The following is a 22,403-nucleotide window of genomic DNA, read 5'->3' as shown; positions in this document are numbered from 1 at the left end:
CATTTCTAGGATTGTTGCCTTGTAAAGCTGTGGAGAACTGCACAGCTGCCAAACTACCAGGCTGGATAAGAGTGCTCTTTCTATAAACGTACATAATTTTTTAAAATTTAAATGACATGGCTCCCCTTCAACTCTGCCAGAATCTTGAAATGTTATCAGCTTTCCTACGTGCTTTTGGTAAGGAAAAACAGAATGAAGCTCAAGAGAAATGCAATGTTCAAGTAAACGAAATCTAGTCTCTTTCCAAAAAGTGAGTTATAAGTAGTTTCAGATACAACATCTGTCCCTCCCTCCCTCTGCTAACTTTTGTAATTTTACAAGCACATTTCCCCTGAATTGTTTCTCTCTCTCTTGCTGCTACATAAAAGACCTGCACAAATAGGAAAACTGACGATTGTCCAGTGAGACTGACTACACATAGTGTGTATAAACAAGCTGATATATGTTCTTCCAATCTGTCTCAGTTACAGTGATCTTAGTGGTTACCAGTTGTAGGTTAAAAATAATTAGACAAGTGTAATTTTCAAGATGATGGTGTCTCTTTAAAAGAAAAATTAAATGGTAATGGGGCAAAGGAAATGTCATTCCCTGTAACTGTTATTAGGATGCAAATACCTAAGAAGGAAGTCATCTCTTCGCAGCCTCTTTAAAAGCTATTTCTTATCGTACACCTGCTTGGATAACTTGGCAGATTTACTTTTTTTTAATGGCTATTTTGTAGCATGTCATATGGAATCTGTTGGGTTCTATGATGCTACAGTGGTAAGGAAAGTTAGTTAGCTGAACATAGTTAAGCACAGAACTGTGTAACGAATCAATTTGTTGTAAACAACAGACATGGATCAGTCTGGATCATACTCACATCAAAGGATCTAAAACATGAGCCTCAGTCACTTGAGCTAACCAAAGCCTCTTGCAGCTACTGGTAGTATTAGGTCCTGTTTTCTCTTTTTGGCCGGCCTCTTCAGGGCAAAATCATTCACTCACTCATACACACAAGGCAGTGTGTTACAACCATCACTTTCAGCCTTTAAATCAAGATTGGATATCTTTCTAAACAAGCTTCTCTAACTCAAACAGAAGTTATGGGGCTAACACAGAAATTCCTGTGTGAGGTTCTATGGCTTGTGTGACACACAAGGTCAGATTAGATTATCATAATTGTCCCATCTGGCTGTAAAGTCTAATAACCAGAAACCAGGTAACCTGGATTTTATTTCCAGCTCTGACAAAAAGTTACTGTATGACCTTAGACCAGTTATGCTCACTGTCCCTCAGTTTCCCTGTCTGTAAAATGGGGACAATGGTAGCAGTGTTGTGTGTCTCAGTTCTCTGGTGCATTTAAAGCCCTTTGGGATTCCGGGAGGGAAGATGTGTCAGCACTGCACCATAACTGCCTGGTGCATGTGTACCACTCCCTGCTATTCATGTCATCCGTGCTTTTCTATAGCATAAAAGAGGTTTTCCTGTTGCTCAGGTTGCAGGGGCCTGTGTTTTTGAGGCAGATGGAACTCAGTTCTAATCCCCACTGTCGCCAAGAGGCTTCATTTGGCCACAGCACCGTAACAGTGAAGTGCTACATGGCTATAGATTTTTGCAGTGAGAGTATAGCACTCTCCTAACTGGCAGTGCTTTCACACAGGCTGACTGTTTTCTGCGATGGCTTTTGTTTCATGTAGAAAGAACAGCCCTGCATATAAACAAGTGTTCTCAAGGACTTGGGGGATTTGCCTGCTCCAAAACAGGCCTTGGGGAGCAGGCTGGCTTGTGCTAAAAAGTGACTTAGGTATGGAGGTAGTCCTGAGGCAGCTGTTTTGTGCTTAGTAGCGATGTCATCGTTTTCCCAAGGCCTTGGCTTGCCTGCTCCCACATAGTAACCACCAAACAATGGCTTGTTGGGCATGGGGGTTGGCAAGGAGGGGAGAGATAACCACAAGGTCTCAGCTGGTTATTGATCTTCCCTGGGTGGGAGAAGGAAAGCAGCATTGCATGGGAATTCCCCTGCTCACAGGGAGACACACTGGAAAATCTGATCCCTGGGTTCATTCCTATGCTTTCCCATCCCAAAAAGCAACGTTTGGTCAACGTTTAGGGTGACCAGATCCAGCTGTCCTTCCTCAGGAAAAGCAACAGGTTTGGTTCGACCAGGGGTTTGCTAACCAATTCAAGCCAACATTCTGGGACAGTGAGGAGAAGGAGGCAGCCCAGCTGTCTCTCTGATGATCGAGTGCCCCTGTGCTACCCCTGGCTAACCTCCTTCAGCCAGGCGCAGTCCCACCGTCTCAGCTGTGTGACCCCAGGAGCAGGAGGTGCTGTGCTGGAGTGGCAGCCAGTGGGGACCCTAGTACTCCACATGGCAGCTGAAGCATGGCTCAGCCTTTCATAGAGCGAAAGGGGGAAAAACTAATGAGGAAGGGGGAGGAGGGTGATAGGATGTGAGGAAGGAAGAAGAGAGATCTCGAGGTTGGATGGAGGAGAAGAGACAAGAGAGTGGGGAACAGGTTGTAGGAAATCCAGTGACACAAGGAGCCAGTGCAGGCTGGGTGGGAAGAGGTTCCTGGAGGAAAGCTCCAGCATGTCTATGGCTGTCCAGCATCAGGGGAGTGGGTAGCAGTCCCCCCAGTGATCCTCCGCTGGCTTTGGAAAATCTGCTTGGAAAATTACCCATAGAAAATGATATAAACTGCACTGGTAACTGTGCAGTGGGAGTACTGCCTGAGTGAGGACTGCAAGGTTAGGGCAGTGGGGATGAAATGGCATTAACACTCTCTCTTTCTGTGTCTCGCGAGTTCCCAAGGGATTAATAGATTCAACGTGAGTCTGTTTGTTTGTTTTAGAAATCTCTTCTGTATGTGACAGTGTTAATATATCCGTAGCCAGCTGGAGGAAATGTCTCCTGTTTTCTGGGATATCGCAAGTGGAAGCTCTATTGGAACTGTTTGAAAGAGGAAACATCTGACAGATAACACTCCGAGGAACTCGTTAATATCAGGGTTTCGGTTTTGGGTGTAGGCTTTTTTCTTCTGAATCCCCTTTTGAAGCACAAGCTGCACAGGGGGGTGATGGAGGCCTTTGAACGGTAGCAGAGTAGATTTGATAATACTCTTGGAGATAAATGTGAGCAATACAGCCATCGCATCCAAGAGGCAAAGCCTTAAGTGTTAGATCTCCCCTCCCATCCACGCCGCAACTCTGACCCCAGTTCTTTGCACAGTCGGTTCTAAACATGGTCAGTGCCCACAAGCCACATGGCTAAAACTCAATTACTGATGATGGCAGCTAACCATGTCTCACCTTTGCCAGTGGCCAAGGCAGATGCCTGGTTGTTTTCCTGTAAGCACGGAACTGGGTTTGCTGCTTAGCCAATTGGCCAGTCTTTCCAGGTCTCTGTTCAGTAGGACATCCCAAACATGCTGCTGTTTGCTCTCCATGTGTATGTCCATTGGATCATCTATCCCATGCCCAGGCAGTATGGGATAGCTGTGTGACAGTGCTAATAACACTACATGTTAGGAAGGAAACTGGTCATACCATATTGCTGATTGAATACCAGGTATGCTTTTATTTGTTTTATTTAGTCAGATAGTGATGTAAATACTCATAGTGCCTAGCAAAACACAAAGAGCTTAGCATGTAATTCAGGCAACACAAACACGGGCAACAAATTGGGTCTGGGAGCATGCAGGAGACATCACTGGGGAGAAATCAGTGGGAAAGGATTCCTGGAGGAGGGATGTGGAGGAGGAGAAAAGACATAGGGGGATAAGAAACAGGAAGCTGTCTCAGGCACAGGAACAACCTGAGAGCAGGCCTGAAACTGAGAGTGGAAAGAGGGGCCAAAGGGAGAGAAGGAAGTGGAGAGCACAGCGGGAAGTGGAGACGAGATCATGGAGGGCTTTGAGGAGCTTAAATCTCACATAGCTTCGTAATATGTAGAGAGCAGTGGAAGTAGGAGATGATTTTGTGATCAGCATTTTGGAGAGAGGAGAAGGAAGAAGTGGGGCAGCAGGAGAGAAGAAGTTCACAGTGTTTGAGACAAGAGGTGACCATGGCACAGTCAGCTTAACGGATACTCAGAGATCTGCTCTCTAATTCCTTGCTGTCTGTATTTTGTTCTAGGGCTCTAAATGAGAATATGGCCAATGGCATTGAAGATCTTATTGGGATCCCATTCCCAAACCACAGCAGTGAAGTCCTTTGCGGTTTAAACGAACAGCGGCATGATGGTCTACTCTGCGATGTCATCCTCATTGTCCAGGACCAGGAGTACAGGACCCACAGGTCTGTCCTTGCAGCCTGCAGCAAGTACTTTAAAAAACTCTTCACTACTGGCACTTTAACAGACCAGCCCTATGTTTACGAGATTGACTTTGTCAAGCCTGAAGCACTTTCTGCTATCCTAGAGTTTGCCTACACTTCAACCCTCACCATCACCACCTCAAACGTCAAGCACATCCTCAACGCAGCCAAGATGCTGGAGATCCAGTGCATTATCAATGTATGCCTTGAAATCATGGAGCCTGACAGAGAAGCTGAAGAGGAAGATGATAAAGAGGATGAAGATGACGATGATGATGAAGAAGATGATGAGGAGGAGGAGGAGGAGGAAGAAGTGGAAGATTTCGTGAATCAGGAGAACCTCACGGATGTCCAAGAAGTAAGCTGTCACCAAAGCCCTTCAAAGTCTGACCTTACCGAAGAAACATATACAGAAGCACCTAGAGACTTCCCACACCATTACCCAGCCCATAGCTCTGCTGGCCACATGGGCATGATACGAGACTTTTCCATTGAGTCATTACTAAGGGAAAATTTGTACCCTAAAACGAACATTCCAGAAAGGAGGCCAGCCCTATCTCCCTTCACACCAGACTTCTTTCCCCACCTGTGGCATGGAAATTTCAGTTCCTTTTCCCAGCTAGAAGAGCAGCAAGTGGACAATGGCCCTTTGGACCTGGTGATCAAAAAGAGGAAGATTAAGGAGGAGGAGAAGGAGGAGCTCCCTCCAGCTCCTTTCCCTAATGACTTCTTCAAGGACATGTTTGCCGGCAATCCAGGAGGTCACTTGGGGCACATTAAGGCAGAGAACGACTATAGCGCTTATCTCAACTTTCTAAGTGCCACCCACCTGGGAGGAGTGTTTCCTCCATGGCCTCTGGAGGAAGAAAGGAAGATAAAGCCCAAGGCATCTCAGCAGTGTCCGATCTGTAACAAAGTCATCATGGGGGCAGGGAAGCTGCCACGGCACATGAGAACCCACACAGGAGAAAAGCCATACATGTGCACTATCTGTGAAGTTCGCTTTACCAGGTGTGCATCAGTTATTACCGTTGGATTTAGCGGTGCAGCTACAAAAGGGGGATGGCTTCCTAATAAAGCATTGATGGATTTATTGAGTCCAGCAATACAGGTTGCTAACCATAAATGCTATTTCATAGAGACCGCTTACTACACGTGAGCACGTGGCAGGATTAGGGCCTTAGTAGACACGGAGAAAGATCTCATTGAAGCCGCTCCATGGAGACACAAGCATTTAAGTAATGTGTCTCGTTGGACTTAAGAGTAAAGTGAATATCAAGGAAATAAGGGCCTGACACAAAGCCCATTGAAGTCAGTGGAAAGACTCCCATTGATTTTAATGGGTTTTGGATCAGCCTGTAGGTTATCCAGATAGCTACTAACCAGACGAGTGAATAAAGGGCTGTAACATTTTCCACCTGGTCATTGCTTACCGATGTGGAATCCACTGTGGAAGCACTGCAGAAACAGGTGTGTAACCAAGACTGGTGAAACAAATCAATGGATGTTTCTGGCTGAAATGTTTTTGGCTACCTAGATAATCTAGAGGCTGATCCAAAACTCACTGAAATCAATGGAAGTCTCTCTGTTGACTTAGTGGAATTTGGATCAGGACTCTATTTTCTTGTAATTCACCGGCAAGCCTTGTCTATTTATTGTGTTAGAAAGTGCATTCACTAGCACTGGGTTAAACATGATTTTGACCTGGGTGTGGACCACAACTAGCTTCCACCTGTTTAAACACAACTGTCCTTGTCCATACTAAGGCTGAGAACGTGCTAATTATGACATTGTTTGCTGTGTTGTTGTAGCCGTGTTGGTCCAAAGATACTAGAGGGACAAGGTTGGTGAGGTAATATCTTCTATTGGACCATCTTTCTGTTGGTTGAACAAGCAAGCTTTCGAGCCACACAGGCAGACTTCTTCTTCCCAGACCTGAAGAAGAGCTCTGTGTAGCTCGAAAGCTCATCTCTGTCACCAACAGCAGTTGGTCCAGTAAAAGATATTACCTCACCCACCTTCTCTCTCTAATTATAACGTGTTGGTTACCAGGTTTTCTAACAGGGTGCATGTTCCCAGTGGAGACAAGCATGAAATCAGCAAGCTTGGGTCCAAATTCTGTGCTGATTTACACCCTTCGCCCCTCCTTTGACTTCAGCAGGGCCCTGGGAGGATATAAATGAGCATAGATTAGGCCCATTGTGCTCTAAGTCGGCGACACAGATCGGATGCAGCACCATGCAGCTCTTCTCTGAAAAGCTTGGCCAATTAAATCCACGAGCAGAGACAAACAGATTCTTGGATCTGTTCTTGCTGAGTATAATTAAAATCTAATGAGTACAGTCTGTACTATAATAAAGCTTTCTGACAAGAGCATGGTACTTCAGCTTCTGGCTGTGAGGGAGAGAAAGCCCTGTTAGGCTTGAGTGAGCGAGCTGTTTGAAAATAACGTGAAGAGTTGGCAGAGCAGAGCTCCTGACAATGGGCAGATACCTGGGGTGCACCGGTACTCAGCCTGCCTTATCTTCCTTTGTTCCTATGATAATATTCACATGCAGTCTATGCAGATGATGAGGATTTGACCTGAAAACAAATTTCCATGCCATGCTACATTAACACAGCTGATACCGCATTCCAATATGCTGCACATTGTGCCGCAGGCTAGTGTAGCCAGTGTGATCTGCCTGACCCTGACGTTTAAAGGGAAAGGCCGATTGCCTGTGTTAATTAATGACTGCAGGTAATTTGTTCCTACCGTCACTGTCACCCCACACCTATTTACATGTAAGTGCTATTGAAAAATGCTGCATTGTTAGAACTGGACACATACAACTTCCATTTAGCTACATAATAGGGAGCAATAGTGCAAATTTCCCCAACCTGCCCTACAAATATGCCTCACCTCTGACCTGTAGGGACTGTTTACATTTTCACACCCATCCAGTGTTTGGCCCCAGCCTCTCTGTTGAAGCCACTGCCACTAATACCAATTACTACCAGGTGTGGTTGCGCTGGTGCTATGGATAACTGTCCATAAGGGAAGTAGCTAAGACCACAGACACACTTCGCACGCACCATCAGATGTACCTTGCTCCTATATAGCATTTTTCATCCATGTTATTTATGTTATCATAGCACCCAGGAGCCCCAGTCATGGACCAGGACCCCATTGTGCTAGGTGCTGTACAAACCATAGATCTCAAAGCACTTTACAAAGGTGGTCAGTATCATTATCCCCATTTTACAGATGGGGAAACAGAGGTGAAGTGGCTTGCCCAAGGCCACCTAGCTGTCCAGGAGCAGACTAGGGAAGCTAAGGGTTCTGCATCCCAGTATAGTGCTCTGACCACTGGGTCATACTGCAGGTTGAACCAACAGCCTGCCAGTACGAAGTTCCAGATTGCATTGTCTATCCTGTGTCTCCTTCCACTCCTTCCCCAAAACACAATCTATCTGCAACCAGCTATAAGAATATCATTGACAACTGTACCTAATTGGTATGCTGTAGCTTGTGGCAGCTTATGTGCCATCTGGGGGACTTTGTTCATGGAGAAGATGCTACATTAGAAAAACATTCTGGAATAAATTCTGATCTCGGATGCACCTGTGGTCCCCATTGACTTCAATGGGAGCTGAGCGTACAGCTGAGACAGAATTTGTCCCTTCAGTGAGCAATTCCCGTAAAATGAGAAATTACACTGAATGGTCTCGTTATTGTTATTAATCATTTATATTGGGGTAGCAATTAGAGGGTTCAGCCAAGCCCAGGGCCCAGTGTACTGCATGCTGCACATGTATTTATATTAGCTCCTTCCAACCACACTTTAATATGGATAGAGCTTTTCCAGAAGTTGTCAGGTGAGATTTTCAAAAGTGCTCAGCATTCATCTGACTTTGCTGTCATACAAGACAATGGAAGTTTTCCCAATGTCTTTAACAGACCCAGAGTTAGGCCAATGCAGGATGCTTTCCACTAGCTGCAATGGGAGCAGAATTAGGCCAGCGCCAAGTACTTTTAAAAATTTCACCTGTCCATTTGAAAATGACGGGCAGATTTCAATTTGGGCAGGAAGGGCCTGATTCTGAATACTGTCTGGGTGTACCACTCCTACTGAACTCTGGACTTGGGTCCTAAGTCTTTTCTTATGTTGTTTTGTGTGCAATAATACAGAGAGTTGAGAAGATATTAAATCCGGAAATGGACAAAACAGAGATTGGTTTGGTTTTGTATAACCACCACAGAGATGGTTCTGATCCAGGACCCAGTTATCCAAACTTCAAAGAGGATTGGATGAATGGTTCTGATTTTGTACCACTGTAGTATAAGGGTTCTGTATTACACATTTGGCTTTCACGCATCAGATATTTTATATTACATGATTTCTAAATTCATATCCAAGAAACAGAAGCTAGAAAATGGGTAACAAAGAAAGTCAAGCAAAACTAAAACCGTAATCCTGCCTAGAATTGTGCAGGTATGTAACTTTGCCGCCATTGACTGCTATTCATTTGAGTAAAGTTCACATGCCTAAGTTCTTGCAGGATCTGCCCTGAAATCATACCATCTAATCACACAACACTAAAGCTTTTTTGAATAAAGTGGGCGTTTAAAAACCTTGAGATTTTTGTAATGAGTTTGCAATAGCTTTAATGCCCTGGGAGGAGGAGGGTTGTCTTTACAAAGAAGGCTAGGTATGTTTTTACTGTAATATTGGTGTAACGTTGATCAGTTGTGATAAGTTTTTAAACCCAGACTAGGGTGGTTCTGATGCCTATGGAAGGATTCCTGTGATTCCTAAGCAAACACCTGCCACCTGTTGCTGCAGTGCTCTGGGAACACTACAGAACTCAGGGAATGCCCTCCAGCTAAAGAATAGATTAAGGCCCCAATTCTGCAGCTGGATCTGTGAACTCTTGCTCCTGTGTAAAACTGATTGCAAGAAACAGGGCTAATTTAATAGGACATTGATGTTTTTTAAAATGAAGATTGCTTAGACTCTAGTCTGGTTTTTGAATGTTTGGAGGATTAGAGAAAACTGACAATATGTTAGCTGTCCTGTTCGCTGTGTTGTAGCCATGTTGTTCCCAGCCAGGCCCACAGTTTTCAAGGAGAGGGTCTTCAAGTCAGAAAGACTCTCTTTTTTTATTTGTTGTTGTTATTGGTGTTGTGGTAGCAAACAAGGTCCTAATCAGTATCATGGCCCTTCTGTGTGAGGTGCTGTATACACACCCAGATAGACATCTTCCTCCCCCAAAGATTTTATAATTTAAATCCTTAGCTCTTCAAAGATTCATGCTTAACTTTACACACCAAGTATTCTCACTGACTTCAAGGGGGACTTTCAAAGGCAGACACTTGGATACGTCTGTGGAAGACTGGGGCCTCTTTTGAAACAGGGTGCACAGTGAGTGTGACATACTAAAGAGAGAGAGAGTGGATAAGAAAGGTAAGATCCGGGGGTTCCATAAGTTACGTTTGTGCATCTCTTAGCACTTCTAAATCACCTAAAAGTGCTTTAAAAAGAAAAAAAAAAGTAAGCTGATCATCTATATTAACAAATATAAAAACAAGCCAGTGAAACCCTCCTACTTTATAACATACTGGCTTCTAGTAACAGCTGTCCATAGAATACTCCTGTAACTCACATTGTAGAGGCATGTGCTAAAGGATCCAGATTGTGTCTTACACACAGTTGTTCATAATGGTCTGAATCAGTTGTGCCTGTATCTATAGTGTACGATTCTGGCACCCAAGGTGTCTGTCAAGAGATCCTGGTAGGTTAAAAATCATACTACTACTGTGATGTATTAAAAAATATGATTTTTTTAAATTATATTGTTTTTAATTTATATTGTATTGTAAGAGTATCAGTGACAACTGAACCTAACTAGTATGCTGTAACTTGTTAAGGTTGACTGATACTTCCCATTATATGACTCCATTTTCAGTTGTTTATAACTTTGCAAAACTTTAACCACTTGAGGTGAAATTTTCAATCCAGGTGTCTGCCTCAGGCAGCTTTGAAAAATTTCAGCCAAAATGGTCCAGCTGTTTCTGAGAACAAGGTTGGGAGGGAAGAATACATTGTTTTGCCCATTTAAAAAAATTCTGATAGCCTTTTCTTTGAAAAGCCCTATGCTTTGGAGGAGAGACTTGACATTTGGCAGGGTGACGGTCTTTGTGTCAGGGAGATGCGTTTCGCCTTCCCCATGAAAATCCACCCAAATTTGGCCAAGCTATAAGCCTTTGAAAAATTGCAGTTCATACATGCTCAGTAGAGACTTCGATTTTAGCAGTTAAATTTCCCAAAGTCTCCATCCACCACGGTGGAGTAGGACTTTGCCTACAACTGCAGCTCTGGGCCTTGGCAGGGGTGGGCATCTGAACTGAGAGCAGGGAGCCTGTCTCTCCTGTGCTCTCAGTGACCCCTCTGGGCCTAGGCAGAGGGGGAGGCTGCCAGATTCAAATGCAGATGAGAAAAGAGCTGGCTCTGCAGGGAAGATGGGGGAGTAGACTGGGACAAGAAACCTGAGGCGGAAGCAATACTATGACTCATGTGCGCCCACATTCCACCTCCCCGCTCCGCCCCAGTCCCCAACCCCACTCCACCCTTTCCCCCAAAGCCCCACCCCCACAAATTCTCTTCCCCACTCTGCCCCCTCCTCTGAGCACACCCTGCCCTCACTCCTCCTGCTCCCCCCCCCCAGCGCCTCCTGTATGCCACTGAACAGCTGATCAGAAGGCGCTGTGGGGGTGGGGGGGAGCTGATCAGTGGGGCTGCCGGTGGGTGCTGAGCACCCCCTTCTTTTTCAGTGCCTATGCTATGACTGGAAGCTGATGGCAGGGAGGAAGAGAGCGAAATGGACTGGGAGTTGGGATGGAAGGAACTGGGACTGACTGGTCAAGGAGATTGGAGCTGAGAACCAGGTGGTGGGGGGAAGACAGAAGTGAGGAAGAGTCGGGGTGTGGGGAGAAAACTGGCACTGGATGGGCAGAAACACTCAGTCAAGGCTTTGTGGAGGAGAATACTGAGATTGGATGAGAAGCCCAAGGAAGGAGATTGGCACAGGGACCCAGTGGGGATGGAGAATGTTGGAGAAGGGGAGATCAGATGAGGGACAGGGATGGGGAGACTGAAACTAGCTGGCACAAGGAGCTGTGGGTTTACCAGGGTGGCGGGAGCTGGGAATGGCTTGGCAAGGAGACTAGGAGTAGGGGTGAGACTGAGATAGGAAGTCCAGAGGGGTGAGACCAGCCTGGTTGGGCAAAGAGAATGGGCCTGGGATGAGACGTCTGAGGAGTGGAGAGTGGGACTGGTTAGGTTTAGAGAATGGGAGCTGGGGTGAGGGGTGAACAGGACTGGGACAGGGACATGTTGGAGGGGACCAGGCAGAAGCGCTCACCCTGAGGGGGGAATGGGCAGAAGATTCTGTGCCCATTAGAACACACTCCTCTTCAGAGACTGGAATGGAACCCAAGATTCCTGAGTGTTACCATTCCTCTGCTGTCAGCAAATATCTGTGAAACAAGCACATACCCCTCTAGTGCTGATCCACGTAAGGATGACAACTGACTACCAGGGGCCTCACTTGCTAGGGGCAAAAGTACTCGTTCGTTTGCCCCGACTTTGGTCTATATGGTCTGCTTATTGTGCCCCCCTTCACACTTTGCAAAATATAATCTAATCACCTATAATGTTCTATACCCTGACATAACTTTGTCCCCCCCCCCTAAGAATTTTTCTGAAATGACGCCCCTGTCAGTTACTGCTACCAATTACTCTGTTACCTCAGCCAACCTTAATTCTGGCATTTGCTAACTTTCTGAGTGCTTGACTTTGCAGCCTTAATAATGTTCTTTTAACGTAGGTTTTTAGTGTGCATGCATAAATATAATTTAAATCTTAGTCCTGTTACAAACATTTTAGATAAATAAAACTGAAAGGATTTCAGAAATCAGATTTACTTTCTACTAGTATACAGTTTGTTGACTTTTTGCCTTTCTCTCCGTTTGGACAATTTAAATAGGCGAGGCAGTTTCACTTTTTAGGATCTCGAGCTATGCTGCAATGCTGGAGTTTGCAAACACTGTAGGAGAACGTTCAATTTTTTTAAAACATTCAATTGGATTTTTAAAAAAATCATGGAAACATTTCCATTGGTCTTAGACTTTTCCAAAAAATATTTATTTTACAAATAAATGTCATTTTGCTACTAAATCCAATAGGAGCTTTTAAAAATCTCTGAAATCTAAATTTGGAGCTGCACAATATCCCTTTAATTTAGATAGTGTATGTGCCAAATTGTAAATCTTTGTGTAAGTCCCTGGGATATTACTGTAAACAACTAGCTAGTGTAAAACGTACATATCCATATTCTGCAACAATCTCAAACTCTTAAATTGAAGCATCATACTTAAAAGCAAGCTCGTGAGACACCTCGTGGTCATTGGGAGTATTACAGAAAGGGAAGATTTAGCACCAAATTATATTTTACCGAAATGCACTAATCAGCAATGCCAATCTCACCAAGTGTAGCTGTAGCCATGTTGGTCCCAGGGTATTAGACAGACAAAGTGGGTGAGATAATATCTTTTATTGGGCCTACTTCTGTTAGTGAGAGAGACAAGCTTTTGAGAGTGGCTTGAAAGCTTGTCTCTCTCACCATCAGAGGTTGGTCCAGTAGAAGATATTACCTCACCCACTTTGTGTCTCTGATCTCACCAAGGTCATCCTATTTCCCAGTGCATGTTAACCTCTGGTTTTAATGATAGGAAATGATTTAATTTTTTGTTTGTATTTTTATCAAACAATTTGTTTTGAACGTGTAGGGGACCAGATGCAGAATCTGTAAGTAGAAAAGTGTGATTGTGTGGCTTTTAGAAGAACATGAAATAACTAGAAATCAATAAGTGGAAAGTACACTTTGGAACAGCAAGGGAAAGGCAGAATTTCATAGACAGAGTCTATGGTAATGGGACAGAGTCAAACCTCTGATCTGCTGCATGTTCAGTGCTAGAGAGCCCAGGGGGGATTGGACCTGGGACTGTGGGATTTTAAAGCCTCTGCTTCTTGAACTGAAAGACCCTGTCAGCTAAGGCTGAAGCAGGGTCAGTCTATATGTGGCCCAACCACCACTAGAGGGGGACAGAGAACTGCACCCTTAAAAAAGATGCATTTGCTCTGCTGCAAGCTTGGCCAGCCCTGCTAGGAGGAGCTGGGGGCCATTGCTCTGTGGTCCCTCTCCCCCTTTAGTTTGACTTTTGCCTCCAGGGGCATCAGGAAGAAGCAGTCCCTGCCCCCCTGGAAGCCCACTGACTTGTGAGCCACCCCTAATCCGCTCCAGTGGTTGCTGGTTATCAGTACAGCAGCCTCCCTCTGGGGAGCGCACTTCCTTCTCAGAGCTCTTAGCCACAGCCAGCCTAGGAAGAGAAAGATTAGGAGCAGGATTTGCACCTGGGGCGCACACGTAGCAATATGCAAAGCATTATCACTACACTAGCCAGGGAAAGTCCCTTCAAGAGGACCTGATCCTGGGAGCTGAAGTCAATGGGAGGTGAAGGCTCCCAGCATCTCTCAGGGGTTCAGTATTTCCCAGGACTGGGCCCAGAAGCTGTGTGCCGTTGACATTACCTGGCACCTCTGGCAGGGGTACAGAAGCTCTCCATCGTGCAGTGGTTGATGTAGCTCAGTGGGGGCAGTATGGAAAAATCTGCCTGTGCTACACCTCCTTTGTAGCTAGAGATAGTCTTAGTCACCAGGGCAGCAAATCTGCCATCTTTTGCCAGCACCAAATTCTCTGGATGAAGGGAGTTCGAAAATTGTTCCCGGCTAAAATTCTAGTGCTTGAGTTCCTTGAGCCGGGTTTGACATGGGTGCACAGTTGGGGGCAACACAAGGAAATTGTCCCCACCCTGTTGCATCACCTGCACAAGGACCTGGCACAATTGCAATCCCTGACCTCAGAGGACTTCCCTCGTCTATCTGCCCTGAAGGGGGCAGGGAGGTGGCAGGGCCCTAGCACCAGTCCATGAAGCAGGCCAGCTGCACTGGGAAAAGCAGGCGGCCCTGTCCCTCCCCGAGCCTGTCCCTGTGGTGGTGTAGCTCTGTACTGCCCCCTGCTGGAGCCAGAGGCTAACTGCCTCCTTGGCCTTGTGTGATAGCGAGCAGACGGCTCTGTGAATGCCATTACATGGAGCTTCCTGTACCCTGCACGGCGCTGAAAGCAGCTGGGCCAAAGGGTCCCGGTGTAGCTGGTGTTATGGGATTTTCCCTTTCGTCAAATAGAAGTGAGCATAGTCAATGTGTTTGTTAGGATGGACCTTGGGGCTTGTTTACACAGGAAAGCTATATTTAAATTGGTAGGGCTATACTAGTGTAATGCACCCCCGGCCCCCATGGGGGCACTCCTCTTCCATTATAACACACTCACACGGTAAGTTATGCCATGTAACTATAGCTGTTTCACCACACTGATATCATTCTATGTACATCACTGGAAAGATTTCCCATGAAGATAAGCTCTTGCGCTGTAGGGACGCTTGGCCCTCCACTCCCAGATACCGACGTGCACTGTGCTATCTAGTCCATTGGAATGAGAGGCAGTCAGGTCAGGGATCTTACATGGCCACCTCATTTGTGGCGATGCCACCACTGGAGCTTAGATTCCAAGGTGATCGGTGCCTTGGATACCACTGCAGCCATGTCAGTGGCTGTCTGCTGTGTCACTATGTGCTGTGATTTGTGGACCATAGCTGGGGTGATAGCTCAGAAAATTAAATATCACTGCTTTCCCCGCTTACCCCCTCCTGGGCAGGGATACATGGACAGCTGTACCTCTTGTGTCCCCTGGTTACAGGGCTACTGCCACAGGACCCATGCTGCCAGGGATGTGTCCTCCTGATGCTGCTCAGTAGAGGCTATTTGGGGGGTGGCAGGGAGATAGAACTAGGTAGGGTTTACTACTGCTCCATGCTAGGTGCTCAGATCTGCTCTGATGTGTGATGGCTGCAGCCCCAGCCTTCCCCCACTACACCTCTGCTGAGCCTCAGCAGAATGCCGTCCTTGAGGAGCCTGGGGGTACATCTTAGATCTATACATCAGCCTACAAAGCTTAAGTAAATAGGGTTTGCATGAGGGAACAGTGCAGGGATTGGCGCGGAACAAAATCCCACCCACCGCAGGGCCTTGGGTAGCTCCAGGACCCCTCCATGGTTGTTTTTCCAACTCCAGAGCTGGAAAAGTAGTCCATACCCACTAAGCATGGACCCAGTGGCTGTGCCTCTGCCCTCTCCCCAAATGTCCTCTCCCCAATGGCCTGTGCAAAGCTGGCATAGGCTCAATTCCACAGTATGCAGGTCATGGAGACCCTGAGTCCCTGCTCCACAGCTACATACTCTGCCTGATGGAGCCACGGTTAGTCTGAACTTTAGGGACTTTCTGTAGATGGATGGAAGTTCACCCTTCCAGAGCAGACAGTGTTGCCATGCTTTTTCCCAGAAAGCTGTGTCTCGCCAGTAAACCCACATTAGTAACTAAATTGCATTGGAAAGTTGTTATTATTATTGACTATTTGTATTAGGATCAAGTTTGGGTGGTAGGTGCTGTCCAAGGCAGGAACTGTAACTACCTCTGTGAACAGCTGACAAGCGAAGATGAGCAATATGCAATGGATAGGGGGAGGAAGTCCAGCTGCAAAGCACTTGATATACATATGCAGATTTGCTAATTTTTTTTTTAATTTTGTAATTACATAAATATCACTCGTCCCACACTGTCCCTCAGCCTGGCCATTAAGTGCTGGGTGATTTCTTGGATCCATCATTGTAGAAATGGGTCTTATTTAATTTGTTTCCTCCTTTAGCATTTAATGTTAAAGTTTTGATTGTCAAATAACCCAAGAGACTTCCATGTATCACAACATTTTGAATACTGAGTTGGAGCCAAATTATTCCACCCTAGAAAATGAGGGTGTGGAGTGGAAACACCAACTCACATTATCTGTAGCAGGTGGGTGGGTGGATTAGTTCTAGATAGGGATGAATTTTAACCTACCTTTCCAGGTACTTATGTGATCCTTCATCACTGCATCTTAGGCCCAGATCCTTAAAGGTATATAAGTGTTAAACTCCCATTGAAATCAATGGGCATTAGGTGCCTGCATACCTTTGAGGCCTGGGTCTTAGTGCCTCCCAAATATCTCTCCTGACAATATCCTGGGGTGGTAGAGAAGCATGAGTATCCTCAGTTTATGGATGGGGAAATGAGGTAGAAAGAGATTAAGTGACTTGCTCACAGTCAAGAGGAAGATGATAGCAGAGCTAGGATCTGAGTGCCAATCTCATGCATCTGACGAAGTGGGTATTCACCCACGAAAGCTCATGCTCCAAAACGTCTGTTAGTCTATAAGGTGCCACAGGATTCTTTGCCGCTTTTACAGATCCAGACTAACACGGCTACCCCTCTGATACTTAATCTCATACCATAACCACAAGACCATTCTTCCTCCCTGGCACTGTCCTTTTTAATATTATGTATAATTAAAAAAAATAAAGGCTAAATTGGGGGCTTACTGTGACAGCACCTCTTTAAGTATCTATGCTCAAGAGATAACAGCTGGCTGTGACTTTTGTTTTGTAGGCAGGACAAGCTAAAAATCCACATGCGGAAACACACAGGAGAAAGGCCATACCTCTGCATACACTGCAATGCCAAATTCGTGCACAACTACGACCTAAAGAACCACATGCGCATTCACACGGGTGTCCGGCCTTACCAGTGTGAATTCTGCTACAAGAGCTTCACTCGCTCCGACCACCTCCACCGCCATATCAAGCGGCAGAGCTGTCGAATATCGAGGCCCAGGAGGGGGCGCAAGCCCGCAGCCTGGAGGGCGGCCAGCTTGCTGTTTGCACAGAATGGCCAGCCAGATGGGAAAGGCTTCATGATGCCTCCAACTCTGGAGGAGATGAGCAGCCATCTTGGCACCACGGCTATGTGCCTTCCAGGCCCCAGCCATAAGCACTTCATGAGTGGGGCCAAGAATGCTCTAAACCTGCAAGATCTAGAGAGCCAGTTCGAAGAAACCCAAATGAAGCTGTTTGGGAGGACGCATCTGGACATGGAAAGGAATGGGGGCATCTTTGCCTTTGCCCTGGGCCATAACGAGAACATCTCGGCACGGCCATACTTCCCTCTCCCTGACCCTTGGAGCACAGGATTCGGTGGACTGCCTGGACTAAACCATGTGGCCCCAATTTCTGAGGCTAGCAACTAAACCAGTTCTACCCATATACTGAGTGTGGTATGTTCTGTACCATTCTTAAAGAGTGAACGACCCTCTCTGATTCTCACCTGCTGTCTCTCATCATCTCACTCCAAAGAAGCAATTGGTTGCCTACATGAATCTAGACTGTGCTGTAGGATGGTAGGCGGAGCCACACCCGAACAGACAATGGACATTCTTCTGAATGAGGTGCTGCTGTTGGTATTATTCTGTGATTGTACTAGGAAATGTAGGTTGAGTTCGTCAGTGACTCCACCAGCACAGTCTGCAAGGGGTGTCCTTTTAGACCATTTGTAGAGCGCTTGGCATAAGAGATGAGAAGCTTTTCTCCTCCCAACAGTAGAGCTTGCCCTTAGTTCTTGGAATCCAATTTTGAGGGAGTGGGAAGGGTCAAGCTCCAGGATGCAGGTGGCTGGTCTTTTGAATGCTTCTGAAAACATCACTTGCCTTAGTTTGGAGATCGAGACAGTGCTTCGGAAGGAGATTTCCATTGCTCTCCATTCGTGATACCAGATGGTCAGCTGGACATCAGTGAAGATGGCAAACCATTTTTTGGCCACTTCTAAATTCCTTGGTTTTTTAACCCCATAATCAAATGACAAATACAGTCTGAAAGGGCCTCGACATGGGCCAGATTCTTAGCTGGTGCAAATGAATGTCTCTCTGTGCAGCTTTGCTGATTTATTGCAGCTGAGGATCTGGCCTAGGGTCATTACAAATTACTAGCAAATATGTCATATGTCAGAATCTCTTGATGAAATTCTGAGCATACAAAGACCCTGCTGTCCAGGATCATCTGGGAAAAGGATTCGGATATTGCTCAGGGGATCCTGACTGACAATTATTATACTAAAGAGTCCACAAAACAAGACTGTCACTGAGTGCTAATAGAAATCATTTTTCAGCATTTGTCAGCTCAGAAATATAGGGCTTACAACATAAAATATGAGATACTCCACTGAAAGAAGGCTTTGATAGCAATGTGCTTCTAGTTTCCCCTTTTAAACAGTGGTGGTAACTTTTTAACAAACAGTCTACTGAGGTGACCTGCAGTTAATTTGATGCCAATACAGAAACTGGTTTTAAGTTTAATCAAGGCTCAAAAATGTAAATTTAAAAAACTATGGCCTGCTCACTCTTTTTACTGTTATCTTTCGGTTTCAGCAGAATCAAAGGGAACCAGACGATCATAGTTTATTTTTTTTTTTATTTCAATTCATCCATTAAAGGTGCTGCTCTTCAGTCACAATTCAAGGATGCGCTCTCTACTGGAGCACAGATGTTGCTACATGCATGGGAGAAAATGAGCACCCTCTTCAAAGTCGTTCTCACATATGATTCCCTTTGTAAAGAAGCTCTTCGAGCATAAATAATTCCTTTCTGCTTTGAGAACACATTTAAAAGAATGATCCTGATGAACTGCCTGAGACTAGCTTCCCCCCCGCCCTCCAAAATTAAATGCACAGAGACTCTATGTGCAATGAACAGTGGGAACTGGAAAGAAAACTTTTTAAAACTGCATCAAACTTTTTTTTGTATATGTACCAACTTCTTATACAAACTACATTTTACAGACAACTGGTTATTTCAGGTGTTTTTGTCTACGATTTGGAGTCATGTAAAGTATCCAAAGATGCTGAGTACTGTATAATCTACGAGAACTTGAAGCAAGGTGTGTTTTTGTTTTTAATTTTTGTTTTTGGTTTTTAATTTTTTTTCCTGTTTGTCTGTGGGGAAAAATACTTTGGAAGTTTTCTATTTATAACTATTTTTATGTGATTGCTTTATGTACAAAAAAAAAGAAAGGAAAAAAGATACACAAACAAGTTTGCCTTAGTTAATCATGGGACAATCATCCTTAACTTTTGTTGAACCTATAGATTTTTTTAAAACGACAAGCTACTTTTACATATTTATTAAACAGTATTAATTGAATCTCTTAAATTATGAACAAGACTTGGTTCTTGTGCGTGTGGCAAACATTGGAAAGCCAAACTGTTCCAGAAGTCCAACCAATGGCAAGTTTTTACTGCAACATTTAAATGCCAATTTGTTTGCAGAATATACAAATTTGACGGCTTCCAAAGGCTTTTTGTAAAATATTCACTCCTTATTTAATTGTCTAGCTGCAATGTTTATGGTTAACGGAAACCATTGTTATTATTATTACGATAAGAAGTTAAGGCTGATTTTCCCTGAATGAGCTCATTTTGGTTGTATGTGGCTGGCTGAGATCATTTCATGGTGGAAGGAATATAACAGACTCTATTTCTGCCTTGCAGTTTCTTTACATTTCAATGTCGTGTGGTGATGTTGGGCCACAGGTATATATACAAGTGTTCATGTGTGTGTGAAACATTGGAGGGAGCATCTCACTCTGCATTCTCCATGACCCTTCCATAACTCAGCCTTGCTCTCCTAATCGTGAACTGCATGTCAACTGTGACTGTCAGTGAGGTTCTTTTCAGCTGCTCCCTGGGAGTCTGAGTCTGATAGCTTTTATAGCAGTATAACTCTATTAGCTGCAAGGGAGTCCCTTCTGATTTCAACTGGTGTGAGATCAGAATCAGGCCATTTGCCTGGAAGGAACTAGGTATGGCTACATTCTCTCCGAGCTAGTGGTGAGGTTTAGGGTGACCAGATAACAAGTGTGAAAAAGTAGGACACTTTTTTTTCGGGGCTGGGGAGGCAGAGGGAGGTAATATAGTTGCATATATAAGACAAAGTCTCTAATATCGGGACTGTCCCAATAAAATTGGGATGTCTGGTCACCCTAGTGAGGTGGCATCTTCCTCTTCTCATAATTATTAATTATGGCCCAGATACTGGAGGTACTTAAGCATATGCCTAATTTTAAGCACTTGTGTAGCCCTGTTGACTTCAGGGCCTATCATTCTTGTCACAGCGGAAGAACGACATAGCTTTCAAATTTTTAGAAAAGACCAGAAGCCTGAAAAAAGTGGAACTAATACATTAAAAGACCAAAACCAAGAGAGAGTTTAACTTTCCTCATAAGAGCAGTGACTAGAAATCAGACAGGAAACCACATACAATTCTATCCAACTGGTAGAGCCCCCAGTAAGTCATCTTGAGACACCAGATGTTTGAGTAGCTACATATTCAGTTAATCAAGTGAAAGGATAAGTGCTGAGCCCTGGTCAGCTTTCCTAGTTGGCCACAAATTCCTGCAAACGGATAAGAAAACACGCAGTTGTTCAGTTACATTGTCTGTTCAGACAGCCATCATCCCCGGTACCAGAAAGATGTGGATAAACTGGTTGATAATTCCCACACACAAAATATATTTGCATTATATCTACACATACACGGGACATGTCATTCTGTCATGATGCATGCACTAATAAGTGATGTTTACACCGCCTGGGTAGCTCTGCTTGAACTAGCGCACAACTAACTAGCAGTGTGGATGTAGTGCCACAGTCTAGCCACCTGGGTCCAAGGCTGCCCAGCCCCCTGAGTCCGTACTAAGACTGCTAGCCCACACTGCTGCCTGTGTCATAAGGCCCACACTGCTATTTTTAGCGCACTACCTCGAGCAGAGCTAGCACATGTCTGTCTACCCGGGCTGGGAGACGTGCTCCCAGCTGCAGTGTAAACCTACCCGTTCCGACCTTAAAGTCTATGAGTCTACTGAGGCCATGATTTTGAAAATCTGGTGCTGCAAACTTACAGGGAGCCAGTACTGCCAAGTTCTGAGCACTCTCAATTACAATTGTCAGGGTTAGAAAAGTAATGTCGTCTCCTTTCTTTTGTCTCTATGCAAAGGCAAAAGAGAGAATGTACCTTCAGAATGTTTCATTCTAGACAGACAGGAGAGCAGGAGTTTCTTGTGATCCCACAAATGGGCAGGGACAGCTGGAGAATGGAAGCAGCTCTGCCTCCAGTCACCTTCCCCATTTGCTGGGGAGAGTAGCTGGCTGGGTGCATGAGGATAGAGAGTTACTGCACAAATAACAGGTGAAGGAACCAGTGTTTCCAACTCTTGTTATTTTATCATGAGTCTCAAGATAGTCAGCATTTCACTTGAAGCCCCAGCTCCTGGAGTCAGGTGATTACAGGAGAATCTCAGCTTGCATTAGAACAGTAAGTTTGTAGTACTCGTGCTTGCAGAGAAAAGCTTGACAATGCACCTTGCATACAAGACTCAGAAATGAGAGAGTAAATAAAAAAGACCCCAGCTTTTAGTATTCTTTTTAAATCGTGTGCTGTTTATGCCACACTTGTGATTTTGGGGGCAGAAGAGGGACCTGACTGAAAGAGTTGAAAATGCTAAGCTTGAATATGCTTACTAGGTGCTTTCCCACTCTCTCTCCCCCAACCGCTGAGAGATAAATGTAACTGCCTCACAGCACAGTGTATAATACCTGTGGCCTGGAAATGCCTTTTGAGTTGTTTTTATGTGTCAAACCAATGTTTTACTTGACTTGCACTAATTGCTGTAGAGCAGTATATTGTTAGATTTCTTTGGTTTGATTTATTTTTTTGGTTGCAATTCCTATTGGCTAACGAGCTGGCAGTCCTATAAACATACCTGTTGCACATTTTACACCCCTGGAGAAAATAAAATATAACCTGAAACAGCCAGTGTCCTAGATATTCTGAATGTAGCCACTTTGCATCCCAGTGCCCCAGCCGGCACCATGGAAAATTCTGCTTCCTTTTGCAGAGCATCTAAAAACCAGCATCATTTAGGGCTTGAGCTTGCAAGTCCTTGCTTGGGGTGCAGCCTCCAGTGAAGGTGCAATGGATGCTCCATGTGGGCTCCAGTCGAGTTAAGTGCCAGGTGAAGTCCTCTAGGC

General features: G+C 45.0%; 1 protein-coding gene across 1 annotated transcript in view; it reads left to right on the top strand.

The window, feature by feature from the left end:
• The window catches only part of ZBTB7C (zinc finger and BTB domain containing 7C), a 129,507-nt gene extending 107,362 nt beyond the window's left edge, over window positions 1-22,145 (top strand). The window contains exons 2-3 of the mRNA XM_032798471.2: window positions 4,120-5,310; window positions 16,938-22,145. Coding sequence (XP_032654362.1) covers window positions 4,136-5,310; window positions 16,938-17,574 — 1,812 coding nt within the window. The 5' untranslated portion in view covers window positions 4,120-4,135 and the 3' untranslated portion in view covers window positions 17,575-22,145. The remainder of the gene's footprint in view (window positions 1-4,119; window positions 5,311-16,937) is intronic.
• Window positions 22,146-22,403: the final 258 nt, after the last annotated feature.

The sequence above is a fragment of the Chelonoidis abingdonii genome, chromosome 6 (assembly GCF_003597395.2).
Source record: "Chelonoidis abingdonii isolate Lonesome George chromosome 6, CheloAbing_2.0, whole genome shotgun sequence".
Taxonomy (NCBI): domain Eukaryota; kingdom Metazoa; phylum Chordata; order Testudines; family Testudinidae; genus Chelonoidis; species Chelonoidis abingdonii.
Note: the sequence above shows the minus strand (reverse complement) of the source record. Positions and strands in the feature narration are given on the sequence as shown.